Source organism: Heptranchias perlo, chromosome 1, assembly GCF_035084215.1.
Source record: "Heptranchias perlo isolate sHepPer1 chromosome 1, sHepPer1.hap1, whole genome shotgun sequence".
Classification (NCBI taxonomy): Eukaryota; Metazoa; Chordata; class Chondrichthyes; order Hexanchiformes; family Hexanchidae; genus Heptranchias; species Heptranchias perlo.
Window position 1 is genome coordinate 48,520,793 of NC_090325.1, and position 16,952 is coordinate 48,537,744.

At 42.2% G+C, this 16,952-nt stretch overlaps 1 protein-coding gene across 1 annotated transcript in view; it reads right to left on the bottom strand.

Moving 5' to 3' along the window:
- Nucleotides 1-234: 234 nt before the first annotated feature.
- The window catches only part of nol6 (nucleolar protein 6 (RNA-associated)), a 113,333-nt gene continuing 96,615 nt past the window's right edge, over nt 235-16,952 (bottom strand). The window contains exons 24-26 of the mRNA XM_067984585.1: nt 6,459-6,659; nt 3,134-3,235; nt 235-1,699 (exon numbers count right to left, since the gene is read on the bottom strand). Of these exons, the coding sequence (XP_067840686.1) occupies nt 1,550-1,699; nt 3,134-3,235; nt 6,459-6,659 (453 nt within the window). The 3' untranslated portion in view covers nt 235-1,549. The remainder of the gene's footprint in view (nt 1,700-3,133; nt 3,236-6,458; nt 6,660-16,952) is intronic.

The window sequence follows — 16,952 nt, forward strand, 5'->3', positions numbered from 1 at the left end:
AGTAAAGGGAATTAGGGTTTACGGGGAGCGGGCAGGAAATTGGACATGAATTTAGATTTGAGGTTAGGATCAGATCAGCCATGATCTTATTGAATGGCGGAGCAGGCTCGAGGGGCCGATTGGCCTACTCCTGCTCCTATTTCTTATGTTCTTATGTTCTTATTATAAAAAGGTGTCAAGGACAGTAGGAGACGCCACATCAGAGGATAAAGAATCATGGAAGGAAAAAGAAAATGTTACACATTGTGTATTATAAATTTAAAAGATCTACCACATCTTACAATTCTTAGAGGAAAAAAAGGCAGGTGGAATCATATATTTGTACAAAGAAAACCAAACTGACAATAGGTTATACAAACACTGCAATCTGCGAGACTTGAAATAAAGCAGCCCCTGCTAATAACTGTAGCACCTGTCATAATGCCGCCACTAACAGAGATGATTATTCCATGCACAAAAATTAAAGACAAATTTTCAGATTTTGTCAAATTTTTTCCCAGCAGCATTTCTTTGTCTCCAGTTATCTCTCATGTTTTCGAATGAACCCCTTTATCTATTTACAGCAATGATTGACAAAACAGTATGCTAGGCCCAACAAACACTGGCTTCAGTCAGAAAACGATTACATCAGTAAGCATGCGTTAACATGTTGCATGTGAATTCTTCAAACAAAAACAGTTTGACAGGAAGTAAGCATCAGGATATTAACTCTGCAGTGCTCATACAAGGCAATAGACCCCAACAGCTGAATGGACATCTGTTGCAACCTTTGGTTGCAGATCACTACTTTGGTCAAGATTCTTAAGAATTATTTTTGTGAAGTGAGTATATTGAAGAAATGACATATGAAGCTTCAGAATATCAGCTTACAGTCCTTTGATGATATTTATTGGCTCTCATGCCTAGAACGACTATCTCATTTAAGAAAACAATGAGAATGTTGATAAAAGCAATTTTGTGAAAAGGTATAGAATAATGTTCCTAGCTTTACCCTGCTCAATCTTGATCCTCAAGTGATTGAAGAATTACGGTTATTACAATGTTTGTTTTGGGAGTTTTTGCTTAAAAAATGTCAATGATATCACTACTCAATGAATATAAGTGGATGTGAAGTACCTTCTCTACTGTTGATCACATACCCTCGCTTGAAACTATGGAGGATGGCATACATTAAATTCATATCTGCAAGTCACATTACTGACAGCTCTGATGAAGGGTATCCATCCAAAACATTAACCCTTTTCTTTCAGATGCCAATCGACCTTGTGTGCATCTCCAGCATTTTCTGCCTTTAGCCGCATTATTCATGTTATGTTGAAATATCAAGTCATAAAGTTTTGCAAGCTATTCAATGGGGGCAGGGGTAATTAGGCATGGTGTGACTGAAGAATTCAACCCAACTAACATAAGACAAGAATAATTGTTATAGATGCTTACATAAAAACATTATTTTCAATAAAATAAGTTATTATTTTACTGCATTTTCATTATTTCAAGAGTACAGTCTCAAATTGGGGACTAAGTGTCAATCTGGAATGGATCCATATCCCTAGATCTTCCATTTCTCTGTCCGAGCTTCGACTGACTTTACTAAACCAGCTCCAAGAATTTCGAAGTCTTCCATTATAGCCTCCACATTAGGGACCATTTGAAGTCCATTTGCTTTTGTTTCCAACATTTTTGCATTTATGTGGGAAGTCTGTAATTGACAGAAAAAAAACCTCTTTATTTAAACAAGATTCTACTACAAAACATTATAACTGATTTGTACTAAAATGTGTGGAAAATTAGCTCACATACACGAAATAGAAGTGTTTTTAACATTATTATGGAGGAGAGGAAAATATATTCCAATTTTTTTTTAAGAAAAACATAGCAAGACCTAGACCATTTTTTTTTTATATAAGGAACTTAGGAGAAACAACAAAATAAGCAAAGATATAAGGAAACAAAAAGAGGATTGGGATTCTGACAAAAGGCAACTGAGGATAGCTAAAGAAAGAATTAGAAGAAAGAGAAATTGAGACACAAATCATAGAGGCCAACGAGAGGGACCCAAAAGGTTTAAACTATGTTAATAGTAGAAAGAAAGTCAAAGAACAGGGGGGATAAATTGGGTAAAACTATTAAATCATCAGGATATCTTCACATCAGTTTTCACAAAGGAGAAGTAGCAAAATGGACTTTTGCCCATGCTTAATTATTTAACTTGTATTCTGTATTTCTAGAGTCGGCATGCAAGGGGTTAAAAGCAGGATCACAGAGGGTGTGTCTCAAAGACACATCAACTCATTTCCAGATAATTCACACTCTACAGGAGTAGGATGGCTGGGAATGACACTCGGCAAACACGCTGTCTGGTACAAAAACCTCCGGCAGAGGTGTGAAGGGGGGTCCAGTTAACAAAGTCATTGAGATGGAGTGCTTTGAGTGAACACGGTCAGTGGGGGTGCAGTTGATAATTATCTGTTGGAGGGGGAGTTAGCAAGGACATTCAATGCAGGGGTGGGGGGTTGGGGGGGGGATATAAACGCGATTAGTGGGGAGAGGTACCTGACCAGTGAAGCATCAGTAAGCATACTCAGAAAAACTAATATTCAACAGGGAACCAGGATTAAATATTACTGAGAACTACAGATTAATAGAGCATTATAGGACAGCTACTCTAAGATTAAGGCCAAACGAAAACATCCAAAATAGCCAAGTGGGTCTTATAAATTGAACAATTGGGAAGGGGGGTAAGTCTGCTAAGTGGGATGGGGGGGGGGGGGGATTTTCAGCTCAGATTCTTTTACTAAGTTATGAGGGGCCGGTTGTTTCCAGCTTCAGAGAAAGCATAATTGTGCTGCCCCTGTTATTAATTTTCTGATAAACTCTCAATGTATATTGCAGTTAGGCTGCCACATAACACACCTCACAGCACCAACTATATGTGGAATTCAATGGTATGTTGTGACCTAGCTACAGATTTTAATACATAAATATGCATGGGGTCATAAATAAAATGAATATGGGTACCGACAAGGTTTGGGTACCATCATGTTCTGAACTAAACTTTGATAAATATAGAATTTCAACTGCACCAATATCAATGTAGTTATCAAATATTCCAAAATTGTTTTGCAGTTCATACCTTAAAAGGTTGAGGGGTAAAAGCCTGAGGTTTCCAAAGCACAGCAATCAAACTTCCACCATGGGCATCGCAGAAAAACAGTGCAAACTCTCCAAAAGCACTCTGTAATAGAATTGATCACTGCAATTAATCAAGAAATGTCTCTAAACAAACGTTCAAATAATCAATGTTCGGCAAGTAATGGTGGTGGATTTCAAGTCTGAACCAAGGTGAAGATTACAGGACAAATACTCTAACTGAGGAGGGCAGATTCAATTGGTAAACTGTTCACATTAAAATGCGCCGAGAGCCAGATTATTGCATCTAAACTGGCACCGGTGTTTCCTCTATGCCTATTTAGAGCATCAATACAAATATGCCAAGGGGGTGGGGAAGGGGAGAGCAAAAAAGAATCACATTCAAGCCAATGTGCTTTAGTATTGTGCGTTACTCTCAAAATATTACCTCAAATTGCCTCCACCACTGCCAAAGATGGACCTGAAAATTTAGGTACTTCGCCCTAATGTTAAATAGCGTGAAATTTTCTCTCCAGACATAACCCAAGTTTGGACTGACAAAATATATAATTTTGGTTTGTTAATTTAAAAAAAAGCCAAGAACTACTCCGTTAATGGTAGGGCATTGGGGAGAGTTATAGAACAAAGAGATCTCGGAGTACAGGTTCATAGCTCCTTGAAAGTGGAGTCACAGGTGGATAGGGTGGTGAAGAAGGCATTCGGCATGCTTGGTTTCATTGGTCAGAACATTGAATGCAGGAGTTGGGATGTCTTGTTGAATTTGTACAGGGCATTGGTGAGGCCACACTTGGAGTACTGTGTACAGTTCTGGTCACCCTATTATAGAAAGGATATTATTAAACTAGAAAGAGTGCAGAAAAGATTTACTAGGATGCTACCGGGACTTGATGGTTTGACTTATAGGGAGAGGTTAGACAGACTGGGACTTTTTTCCCTGGAGAGTAGGAGGTTAAGGGGTGATCTTATAGAAGTCTATAAAATAATGAGGGGCATAGATAAGGTAGATAGTCAAAATCTTTTCCCAAAGGTAGGGGAGTCTATAACGAGGGGACATAGATTTAAGGTGAGAGGGGAGAGATACAAGAGGGTCCAGAGGGGCAATTTTTTCACTCAAAGGGTGGTGAGTGTCTGGAACGAGCTGCCAGAGGCAGTAGTAGAGGCAGGTACAAATTTGTCTTTTAAAAAGCATTTGGACAGTTACATGGGTAAGATGGGTATAGAGGGATATGGGCCAAGTGCAGGAAATTGGGACTAGCTTAGTGGTATAAACTGGGCGACATGGACATGTTGGGCCGAAGGGCCTGTTTCCATGTTGTAACTTCTATGATTCTATGAACTCCAATCCTATGTTCTGATATATACCAGACGTTTTAAAAGCACAATCCCCAGAAGCTGGAATTAATGGCTTTTCTCATGACTCTAAGGCACAATTATATAGGGCTTGCCGTGTCTTTCAGGAAAGTCGCCATGCGCTTCACATACACTGAATTACTTTGAAATGCAGTAAATGTTATTTTATGCATAAAGATTTAAGCCATTTTGTGCACAAGGTCCTACAAACAGCAATTAAATTACTGAAAAGTTGAATATGTTTTTGGTGGTATTGGTTGACATGAGTAGAATGCAAGGATCAATTTGTCCTGATTCAGGTATTTCCAGACAGTCAGTCAGTCATTCACGCACCAACTGTGGCATAAGAACAGTACACCTGCAATATGAAGTAAGACCTTAAGAAAATTAAAATTCCTTATCTGCAATACAGAGTCAAAGTACAATGCAGCCAGCAGACGCCAAGACTGATTGGACAACTGCCGAGTGACAAGGTTGCAAGTGAGTTATAAGCAGCCCGAGTAGAACTTTTGAACATCTCACTGCTGACATGTTTTTGTATCATGTGAGGTATAACTAATAGTATGATAAAACATACCATTAGTTTCAGCTAGTTAAACAAACTCTGACAAGTGCGAATGTGTATTTTAAGGTGCTATTCCTGTAACATCCCACAGTATTTTGACTGGGGTTATAACTAAGGCCCAAGTCTCTCAGACATTTGTATAACAATGGCTGGTCATGAAGCATTGTGGGATTGGAGTACAACGGCTGGTTTTGCAATCAATGCTTACTTCTTCTGCCAGGCACTGACCTATTTGGGAATTTTAATGTAGTTCTTAAATCAGATTCTAATTACATATTAATTTAATTCACTTCGTCTGACAAACTTAATAAACCAATACAGTATACTCCATCAAAAGCAAAATACTGCAGATGCTGGAAATCTGAAATAAAACTAGAAAATGCTGGAAATACTCAGCAAGTCAGACTTGGAGTATTTCCAGCATTTTCTGTTTTTATTACAATATACTCCATGTTCACACTAAAGTGCTTCAGAAGATGAAATGGAAACGGTGAGCAAGAAAAGTGTGAAAGATCAGTAGGACAGCAAGAATGAGAGGAACAGAGTGGAAGAAAGATACCGACAGGAGAGCAAGAGGACAGAGCCAAGAAGAAAATGAGCCTGTCAGATAGCAGGCATCAAGGAAGTTGCTGGGCTGTGGTAGTACTGGAAAACAGTAACCGCAATGGTACTGGAGAACGAAAAATTGCTTCTATAAATTACACACAAGTGTCAAGTATAAAATGTCAATATTCATCTGTAGTTATAAATCACACACATGCACACACTATATGCCATACACACATATACGCAAATAAATCCTTAATGGCTGAGGCTTAAATTGTATGTTAAAAAGTTGTGTTGTCTTACATTAGAAGAGCCTGGGAAGGAATCTGGAAATACTTAAGAGCCTTATGGGTATCGACAAGTTGAACCCCAAGAAACTGTTCACCATGACCCCAAGAACAGCAATGAGGAATCATGAAATGAAGCTCAGAAGAGGGAGGGTGAATGGTCAGATCAAGTATAATGTTTGGAATGGACTATCCAAGGAGGCAATCAAGGCTGAAAACAATAATTTTAAGTGGGACTTGGATCGACATTTAGCAACAAAATCTTTTGAGGCATATAGGTAGTGAACTCTGGGGCTGGGCAGATAAATCAAAATGATCTTTTCCAATCCTGTACATTATATCTAATGGAATCAAAGCATATTTCTTGGCTTAGTTTCCTCTCCATAATACACGCAGTAACATTAGTCTCTGTAATTCTAAATCTACGGTTCCAACTTCCTATTGCATTGCTGGTAAGAGAGCAATGCAAATTTCCAAAGAAAACAGAAGGGCAATGGGCCTCTACATATTATCAAAGAGGATAATTCCTGGATATTGGACCATTAACACAAAGTACTCACCCTTAGTTCACGAAGGTAACACTGAACAGGGTCGTAGTCCACTACTGGCATTTTAAAAAACTTCACTGCTGCATCATTCCTTAATGTCCCTCTGCTGTATGTTATTTTTGGCTTGTCAACTGCTTCAAGATGTCTTGGAATATGCTTGGGGTTCAGGTGAATGATGACATCATAAATATCTAAAGGTGGCCGGAATATCATCTAACGCAGAAAGAAGAGAAAATTGATTGATTACCTGTATTACTTTTGTACTAGCATGTTATTTCTATTTCTGTATGCCAATAAAAATGTTAGCACATTTTTCCTTTGGATGGTTGACACTCTCAGATTTCAGGGCAGGAGGATATCCGGGAATGTGTCAATATTTGTAGGAGGTCTCTACACAGAAACATTTGTAAACTGCTGACCTATAATACATAGCAAGGATATACTTCAATGCCAAACCGGTACTATTTCAACCATTCAATCAATAAATATCTGTATAAAAAAAAAATTGTTCTTTCTGTACTGTTCACCGATTTCAGTCCTGAGGGTACAGCACACAATTCAGCTTCCTTGGGCTAGCAAAAGGAAAGTTATCCAGGCCTTCTGTTGCTGATCGATACCTTGCTGAAAAGTGCAGTAATATGCGGACACTTTTAGGACGGAATCAGACTCCAAATAGCCTGCTGACAAGGTGCACACAAAGAATGGCCACATGGGTGAAGTTCATGTGCGCGTGCTCTAGAGCTAAACTCAGCAGGAGTCAGGAGAGGAAGAGAGAAAACAATATGGAGAACACAATATCCGTAAATTCAATTAAACAAGAAAACACATTTTAATTAAACTTGTTTGACGGTTTATCCCCATTTCCTTGGTGTATTCATGTTTAAGAAGCAATATTAAAATTGATATTTCAGAACTAGCTATTAATTTCTTCTATTTGCATACATTATTAGTGCAATAACATTTGAACATTACTAGTAAACATCTTAATAGGTGTTCAGATAACTGAATCAGTCAATAATGTCTGCCATCCTTATTAAGCCATGTAAATAACAAATGTTTAACTTTATCATAAAGAGAAGTAAAGAGCATTGAATAAATATCTGTAAATGCACTTTGCTGGTGTAATGCGCAGTTATCTGGTTTAACTACATCATTTATTCTCACTTTCAAAAGGCACTCCTAAAGGAGGTACATTGTGGTACCAACAGAAAGTACTATCTTTTGGAGGGAGATTTTTTATTTATTTATTTTCTTGCCTCCTTCCCTCCTCCCAAAAGGCACTGACTCATGGCTGGAGTCTGGTTCCACGGGCACTTGGTGCCCTCTGGTATCTTGGGCATTGTAATTGTTGTTCATGTATAACCCTGGACAGCAAGCATCAGCAGACTATTGTTTCATAGAGGGCATCAGAGCCAAGACCAATCCTGTTCTCATCCAACATAGGCAATTCTAGCAGGTTACTGGATAGTAATCAGATATGGAAATCCAGGCCTATTTCCCCCCTCCATAATCTAGGACGTCGAGATCAACTATAGTGCTGCTATTACTATCCTGGCTCAGATCAGATAACTGAGCACAGCTCGGGATCGTGTCTGGGACCTTCCTGGTGTGTACAAGTCAGATACTCACTGGATAAACTTGCTAAGCCAAACGAGAGCCTATAAAGCTCCCCCTCCACCAGGTAACCTCAGGCAAAGGCCTGGTCATCATGTTGCAGAATGGAGACACAACAAATGACACTTCTACCCTTCTGCAGCTGTTAAGAGTCAGTTTGGAGAAATAACCTGGGAAGTAAATTGCCCACCCTAGCCTCTCAGCCATGAAATGTGCATGGAAGAGTGAGGAAGAGTTAAGTGAAGAATAAAAAGAGAACAGAGCACTGTACTAGAAGGCAATCCAGCCTCAATTAAAAAACAAATATGATAGGACACCACTGGATTATTCAAGTATACAAAGGGAGGGAATTGTTACATTTTTCTCACTGGGTTTCCTTTAAAAGTATAGGTTGCCTTCCAGTGAGGGTATGCACCCTTGTGTCCCTAGTTTTTTTTCCCCTTCCCCCCACAACCAAGAGGACAGGATGGGTGACCTGCTGAATGACCAAATTAACTCTTAACCAGATACACGAAAGCAGCCTGTAATGGTGGAAACACCATTACATCCACCCCTCCTGGGAGACACTTGCAAGCCATTAGGAACCCAGCAGAGCAGGGGGCTGGGCCTGGGTTGGAGCACCAACAAGCACCCCACCCCACAACACCCCCACTGCGCACCCCCCCCCCATACTTTTCACCAGACAGTTATTTCCTTATTCAGAGGTAAATCTTAAGTTTAAAAGTTAGCCTGAAGTTTGAGAGCCAACAATGAGTAGATAACCTACAGTTACAGCCTACAGGCAGCAATTATCAAAATAAAGAAAACAGGAAAGGAAAGTTGGCACTCTAAGTTGGCTGTTGACATTAATTGCATATTAAAAATCAAATCTGCAGAAACTGAAGCGAAAACTTATGAGAAATGTGATGAGTCTGAGCTTGACAGCGTTATAGCCAAGTCAAAACATAGATTGGCCCCACCCATGTCCTAGTGCATTGTCAAACTCAATTGATTAAACACCGGATAACATGCCGACGGTAGCATGTTGCAAGGCAGCAGCACATTAAGTGGTTCAAAAAGCCTCACATTTTGGGTGAAGCTCCATATTTTATTAAAGGCACCTGAACTTAAAGATCTGTTATGTCTTCCCCACACTCTGAGTAGTATTATCCTTTCCGGTATAGCCCCCTTAAGTTCAAGGAACACAGACTTGAATGTTTATGACAGACAAATGATTTAGCCATTAATCGCCAGATCTGGCTAGGCCACATAAAGCACTATCGGGTTCTGCTCTCCTCTGCCAAAACTGCTCACTATTCCAGGATCATCCTAGAGTGCAAAGATAACCCCTGGCTTCTTTTCACTATCAACCATCTCCTTAAGCTCCTTTCCCATGCCACCTCCACCCTCACCTACAGCAATGGCCAGGAGCTAATGGACTTCTTTGTCTCTAAGATTGAGATCTGTTCAGCTGCCTCTACCGCATCCCTCCCTTTCCCCAGCCCACCAATCCGAACTTCCCCAAAGGTTGCCTCCTACTCTAGCCATGAACTTGCATCTTTCTCTAATTTATCTCCCATCTCCCCTCATGCCCTGTCCAAGTTCATCTTGTCCATGAAACCCACCTCCTGCTCTACTATTCCCACTAAACTGCTGACCAGCCAACTTCCCTTCCTGTCCCTCATGTTAGCTGATATTGTTAGACGGTGTGCGGACAACACAGTGTGAACTGCTGAGAGTTTGGTACATGTGGGAGTTCGGTGAAGTGGGGGAAGGAGGTGCTGCTTTGCCTTGCTTTTCCTAACTTTTTCCCCAGACCGGCAGTGGACCTGAGAGGAGAAGACTGAGATTGGGGAATAAAAGCAGCAGCAGACCTGCAACAAGAGACAACTACTGTGCGACTTCACAGGTGAGGCAGGAGAGTCCGAGGTGAGCAGAGTATAAAAGGAGAGACCGAGAGCGGGAGGAGAGTCTGAGAGTCTAAGGCAAGTCATGGCAGCACAACTCGCACCCGTGATATGCTCCTCCTGCACTATGTGGGAAGTCATGGACACTACCAGTGTCCCTGGCGACCATGTGTGCAGGAAGTGTGTCCAGCTGCAGCTACTGGCTAACCGTCTTTCGGAGCTGGAGCTGCGGGTGGATTCACTGTGGAGCATCCGCGATGCAGAGACTATCGTGGATAGCACGTTCAGTGAGGTGGTCACACCGCAGGTAAAGATTACGCAGGCAGAAAGGAAATGGGTGACCGCCAGGCAGAGTAAAAGGACTAGGCAGGTAGAGCAGGAGTCCCCTGGGGCCATCTCCCTCTCAAACAGATATTCTGCTTTGGATACTGTTGGGGGAGATGGCTTATCAGGGGAAAGCAGCAAGAGCCAGGTTCGGGGCACCACGGGTGGCTCTGCTGCACAGGAGGGGAGGAAGAAGAGTGGCAGGGCTATAGTGATAGGGGATTCAATTGTAAGGGGAACAGATAGGCGTTTCTGCGGCCGCAAACGTGACTCCAGGATGGTATGTTGCCTCCCTGGTGCTAGGGTCAAGGAAGTCACGGAGTGGCTGCAGGGCATTCTGGAGGGGGAGGGTGAACAGCCAGTAGTCGTGGTCCATATTGGAACCAACGACATAGGTAAAAAAAGGGATGAGGTCCTGCAAGGTGAATTTAAGGAGTTAGGAGATAAATTAAAAAGCAGGACTTCAAAGGTAGTGATCTCAGGATTACTACCGGTGCCACGTGCTAGCGAGTATAGGAACAGGAGAATAGACAGGATGAATGCGTGGCTGCAGGGATGGTGTAGGAGGGAGGGATTTAGATTCCTGGGACGTTGGGACCAGTTCTGGGGAAGGTGGGACCTGTACAGGCATGACGGGTTACACCCGAGCAGGACCGGGACCAATGTCCTCGCGGGGGTGTTTGCTAGTGCTATTGGGGAAGGTTTAAACTAGAGTGGCAGGGGGATGGGAACCTGAGCGGGGAGTCAGAAGAGAATAAAGTTGAGAGCAGCAAGAGAGGGGAAGACCCAGGGGAAATCTACAATACAAATAGTACAAACAGTTGTTCAAGAACAAGTGAAAGGGAAAAGCGTAGAGCAGCGCAAAGAAAGTATACTTTAGGCACGACAGATAAAATAAAAACTAGAAGGCACAAGGCGATTAACCCAGCATCAAAGCTGTGGCAGGGGGTTGGGAACCTGAGCAGGGAGACAGAGGAAAGCATGTCAGGAAGGGACAGAAGGTATGGAGTAAAAGGTAAAGTGTTAAAAAAGGAAAAAGCAGGAACTAAGTGTCACAAAACATATTTTAAAGTTCTTTACCTGAATGCACGTAGCATTCGTAACAAAATGGACGAGTTAACGGCTCAAATAACGACGTATGGGTATGGTCTTGTGGCCATTACAGAAACATGACTGCAGGGTGACAACGACTGAGAATTAAATATGCCAGGGTATTTAACAGTCAGGAAGGACAGGCAGGCAGGAAGGAAGGGGAGGTGGGGTGGCTATGTTAATAAAGGAAGGAATCACTGTAATACAGAGAAATGATATTGGGACAAAAGATCAGGACAATGAAACAGTTTGGGTAGAGATAAGGAATAATAAGGGGAAAAAAACACTAGTGGGCGTAGTATATAGGCCTCCTAATAGTTGCAACTCTGCTGGAAGAAGTATTAATCAGGAAATAGTCAGGGCATGTAATAAGGGAACAGCTATAATTATGGGGGATTTTAACTATCATATTAACTGGACAAATCAAATTGGGCAGGGCAGCCTTGAGGAAGAGTTTATTGAGTGTATTAGGGATGGATTTCTTGAGCAGTATGTAACTGATCCTACAAGGGGGCAGGCAACCTTGGACCTGGTCCTGTGTAATGAGCCAGGATTAATTAATAATGTCCTAGTTAAGGATCCCCTTGGAATGAGTGACCATAACATGGTTACATTCCATATCCAATTAGAGGGTGAGAAGGTTGGTTCTCAAACAAGCGTACTGAGCTTGAATAAAGGAGACTATGATGGTATGAGAGCGGAATTGATTAAAGTGGACTGGGAAAATAGATTAAAGGGTAAGACGGTACATGAGCAGTGGTGTTCATTTAAGGAGTTATTTTACAACTTTCAAAAAATATATATTCCACTGAGGAAAAAAGGGTGTAAAAGAAATGACAGCCATCCGTGGCTAAGTAAAGAAATTAAGGATAGTATCCGACTAAAAACAAGGACATATAAGGTAGCCAAACTTAGTGGGAGGATAGAAGATTGGGAAGTCTTCAAAAGACAGCAAAAAGTAACGAAAGGATTGATTAAGAAAGGGAAGATATATTATGAAAATAAATTAGCAAAAAATATAAAAACAGATAGCAAGAGTTTCTACAGTTATATAAAAAGAAAAAGGGTGGCTAAGGCAAACGTAGGTCCTTTAGAGGATGAGACCGGGAAATTAATGGTGGGAAACATGGAGATGGCAAAAATGCTGAACAAATATTTTGTTTCAGTCTTTACGGTAGAGGACACTAAGAATATCCCAACACTGGACAAACAGGGGGCTCTAGGGGGGGAGGAGCTAAATACGATTAAAATCACTAAGGAATTGGTACTCAGTAAATTAATGGGACTCAAGGCGGATAAATCCCCTGGACCTGATGGCTTACATCCTAGGGTCTTGAGGGAAGTGGCAGTCGGGATTGTGGATGCTTTGGTAATAATTTTCCAAAATTCTCTGGACTCGGCAAAGGTCCCGGCAGATTGGAAAACTGCCAATGTAACACCCTTATTTAAAAAGGGTAGTAGGCAGAAGGCTGGAAATTATAGACCAGTTAGCTTAACATCTGTGGTGGGTAAAATTTTGGAGTCTATTATTAAGGAGACAGTAGCAGAACATTTGGATAAACATAATTTAATAGGACAAAGTCAGCATGGCTTTACAAAGGGGAAGTCATGTCTGACAAATTTGCTTGAGTTCTTTGAAGACATAACGTACAGGGTGGATAAAGGGGAACCAGTGGATGTAGTGTATTTAGACTTCCAGAAGGCATTCGACAAGGTGCCACATAAAAGATTATTGCTCAAGATAAAGAATCACTGGATTGGGGGTAATATTCTGGCATGGGTGGAGGATTGGTTATCTAACAGGAAGCAGAGAGTTGGGATAAATGGTTCATTCTCGGACTGGCAACCAGTAACCAGTGGTGTTCCACAGGGGTCGGTGCTGGGACCCCAACTCTTTACAATCTATATTAACGATTTGGAGGGGACCGAGTGTAACGTATCAAAGTTTGTAGATGATACAAAGATGGGAGGGAAAGTAGAGAGTGAGGAGGACATAAAAAACCGACAAGGGGATATAGACAGGCTGGGTGAGTGGGCGGAGATTTGGCAGATGCAATACAATATTGGAAAATGTGAGGTTATGCACTTTAGCAGGAAAAATCAGAGAGCAAGTTATTATCTTAATGGCGAGAAACTGGAAAGTACTGCAGTACAAAGGGATCTGGGGGTCCGAGTGCAAGAAAATCAAAAAGTTAGTATGCAGGTGCAGCAGGTGATCAAGAAGGCCAACGGAATGTTGGCTTTTATTGCTAGGGGGATAGAATATAAAAACAGGGAGGTATTGCTGCAGTTATATAAGGTATTGGTGAGACCGCACCTGGAATACTGCATACAGTTTTAGAATCATAGAATCATAGAAGTTTACAACATGGAAACAGGCCCTTCGGCCCAACATGTCCATGTCGCCCAGTTTATACCACTAAGCTAGTCCCAATTGCCCGCACTTGGCCCATATCCCTCTATACCCATCTTACCCATGTAACTGTCCAAATGCTTTTTAAAAGACAAAATTGTACCCGCCTCTACTACTGCCTCTGGCAGCTCGTTCCAGACACTCGCCACCCTTTGAGTGAAAAAGATTTCCCCTCTGGACCTTTTTGTATCTCTCCCCTCTCACCTTAAATCTATGCCCCCTCGTTATAGACTCCCCTACCTTTGGGAAAAGATTTTGACTATCTACCTTATCTATGCCCCTCATTATTTTATAGACTTGTATAAGATCACCCCTCAACCTCCTACTCTCCAGGGAAAAAAGTCTCAGTCTATCCAACCTCTCCCTATAAGTCAAACCATCAAGTCCCGGTAGCATCCTAGTAAATCTTTTCTGCACTCTTTCTAGTTTAATAATATCCTTTCTATAATAGGGTGACCAGAACTGTACACAGTCTTCCAAGTGTGGCCTTACTAATGTTTTGTACAACTTCAACAAGACATCCCAACTCCTGCATTCAATGTTCTGACCGATGAAACCAAGCATGCTGAATGCCTTCTTCACCACCCTATCCACCTGTGACTCCACTTTCAAGGAGCTATGAATCTGTACTCCTAGATCTCTTTGTTCTATAACTCTCCCCAACGCCCTACCATTAACGGAGTAGGTCCTGGCCCGATTCGATCTACCAAAATGCATCACCTCACATTTATCTAAATTAAACTCCATCTGCCATTCATCGGCCCACTGGCCCAATTTATCAAGATCCCGTTGTAATCCTAGATAACCTTCTTCACTGTCCACAATGCCACCAATCTTGGTGTCATCTGCAAACTTACTAACCATGCCTCCTAAATTCTCATCCAAATCATTAATATAAATAACAAATAACAGCGGACCCAGCACCGATCCCTGAGGCACACCGCTGGTCACAGGCCTCCAGTTTGAAAAACAACCCTCTACAACCACCCTCTGTCTTCTGTTGTCAATCCAATTTTGTATCCAATTGGCTACCTCACCTTGGATCCGGTGATATTTAACCTTATGTAACAACCTACCATGCGGTACCTTGTCAAAGGCTTTGCTGAAGTCCATGTAGACCACGTCTACTGCACAGCCCTCATCTATCTTCTTGGTTACCCCTTCAAAAAACTCAATCAAATTCGTGAGACATGATTTTCCTCTCACAAAACCATGCTGACTGTTCCTAATCAGTCCCTGCCTCTCCAAATGCCTGTAGATCCTGTTTCTCAGAATACCCTCTAACAACTTACCCACTACAGATGTCAGGCTCACCGGTCTGTAGTTCCCAGGCTTTTCCCTGCTGCCCTTCTTAAACAAAGGCACAACATTTGCTACCCTCCAATCTTCAGGCACCTCACCTGTCGCTGTCGATGATTCAAATATATCTGCTAGGGGACACGCAATTTCCTCCCTAACCTCCCATAACGTCCTGGGATACATTTCATCAGGTCCCGGAGATTTATCTACCTTGATGCGCGTTAAGACTTCCAGCACCTCCCTCTCTGTAATATGTACACTCCTCAAGACATCACTATTTATTTCCCCAAGTTCCCTAACATCCATGCCTTTCTCAACTGTAAATACTGATGTGAAATATTCATTCAGGATCTCACCCATCTCTTGTGGTTCCGCACATAGATGACCTTGTTACTCCTTAAGAGGCCCTACTCTCTCCCGAGTTACTCTTTTGCCCTTTATGTCTTTGTAGAAGCTCTTTGGATTCTCCTTTGCCTTATCTGCCAAAGCAATCTCATGTCCCCTTTTTGCCCTCCTGATTTCTCTCTTAACTCCACTAGTCATAGAGTCATAGAGTCATCGAGTTACACAGCACGGATAGAGGCCCTTCGGCCCATCGTGTCCGCGCCGGCCATCAAGCCCTGTCTACTCTAATCCCATATTCCAGCATTTGGTCCGTAGCCTTGTATGCTATGGCATTTCAAGTGCTCATCCAAATGCTTCTTGAATGTTGAGGGTTCCTGCCTCCACAACCCTTTCAGGCAGTGAGTTCCAGACTCCAACCACCCTCTGGGTGAAAAAGTTCTTTCTCAAATCCCCTCTAAACCTCCCGCCTTTTACCTTGAATCTATGTCCCCTTGTTATAGAACCCTCAACGAAGGGAAAAAGCTCCTTAGTATCCATCCTATCTGTGCCCCATATAATTTTGTACACCTCAATCATGTCCCCCCTCAGCCTCCTCTGCTCCAAGGAAAACAAACCCAATCTTCCAAGTCTCTCTTCATAGCTGAAGCGCTCCAGCCCTGGTAACATCCTGGTGAATCTCCTCTGCACCCTCTCCAAAGCGATCACATCCTTCCTGTAGTGCGGCGACCAGAACTGCACACAGTACTCCAGCTGTGGCCTAACCAGTGTTTTATACAGCTCCATCATAACCTCCTTGCTCTTATATTCTATGCCTCGGCTAATAAAGGCAAGTATCCCATATGCCTTCTTTACCACCTTATCTACCTGTTCCGCCGCCTTCAGGGATCTGTGAACTTGCACACCAAGATCCCTCTGACCCTCTGTCTTGCCTCGGGTCCTCCCATTCATTGTGTATTCCCTTGCCTTGTTAGTCCCTCCAAAGTGCATCACCTCGCACTTTTCCGGGTTAAATTCCATTTGCCACTGTTCCGCCCATCTGACCAACCCATCTATATCGTCCTGCAGACTGAGGCTATCCTCCTCGCTATTTACCACCCTACCAATTTTTGTATCATCAGCGAACTTACTGATCATACCTTCTACATTCATATCCAAGTCATTAATGTAGACCACAAACAGCAAGGGACCCAGCACCGATCCCTGTGGTACCCCACTGGTCACAGGCTTCCAGTCACAAAAACAACCTTCGACCATCACCCTCTGCCTTCTGCCACTAAGCCAGTTTTGTATCCAAAGTGCCAAGGCACCCTGGATTCCATGGGCTCGTACCTTTTTGACCAGTCTCCTGTGGGGGACTTTATCGAAGGCCTTACTGAAATCCATGTATACCACATCCACTGCGTTACCCTCATCCACACGCCTAGTCACCCCCTCAAAAAATTCAATCAAATTAGTCAGACATGATCTTCCCTTGACAAAGCCATGTTGACTATCCCTGATTAATCCTTGCTTCTCCAAGTGGAGACTAATTTT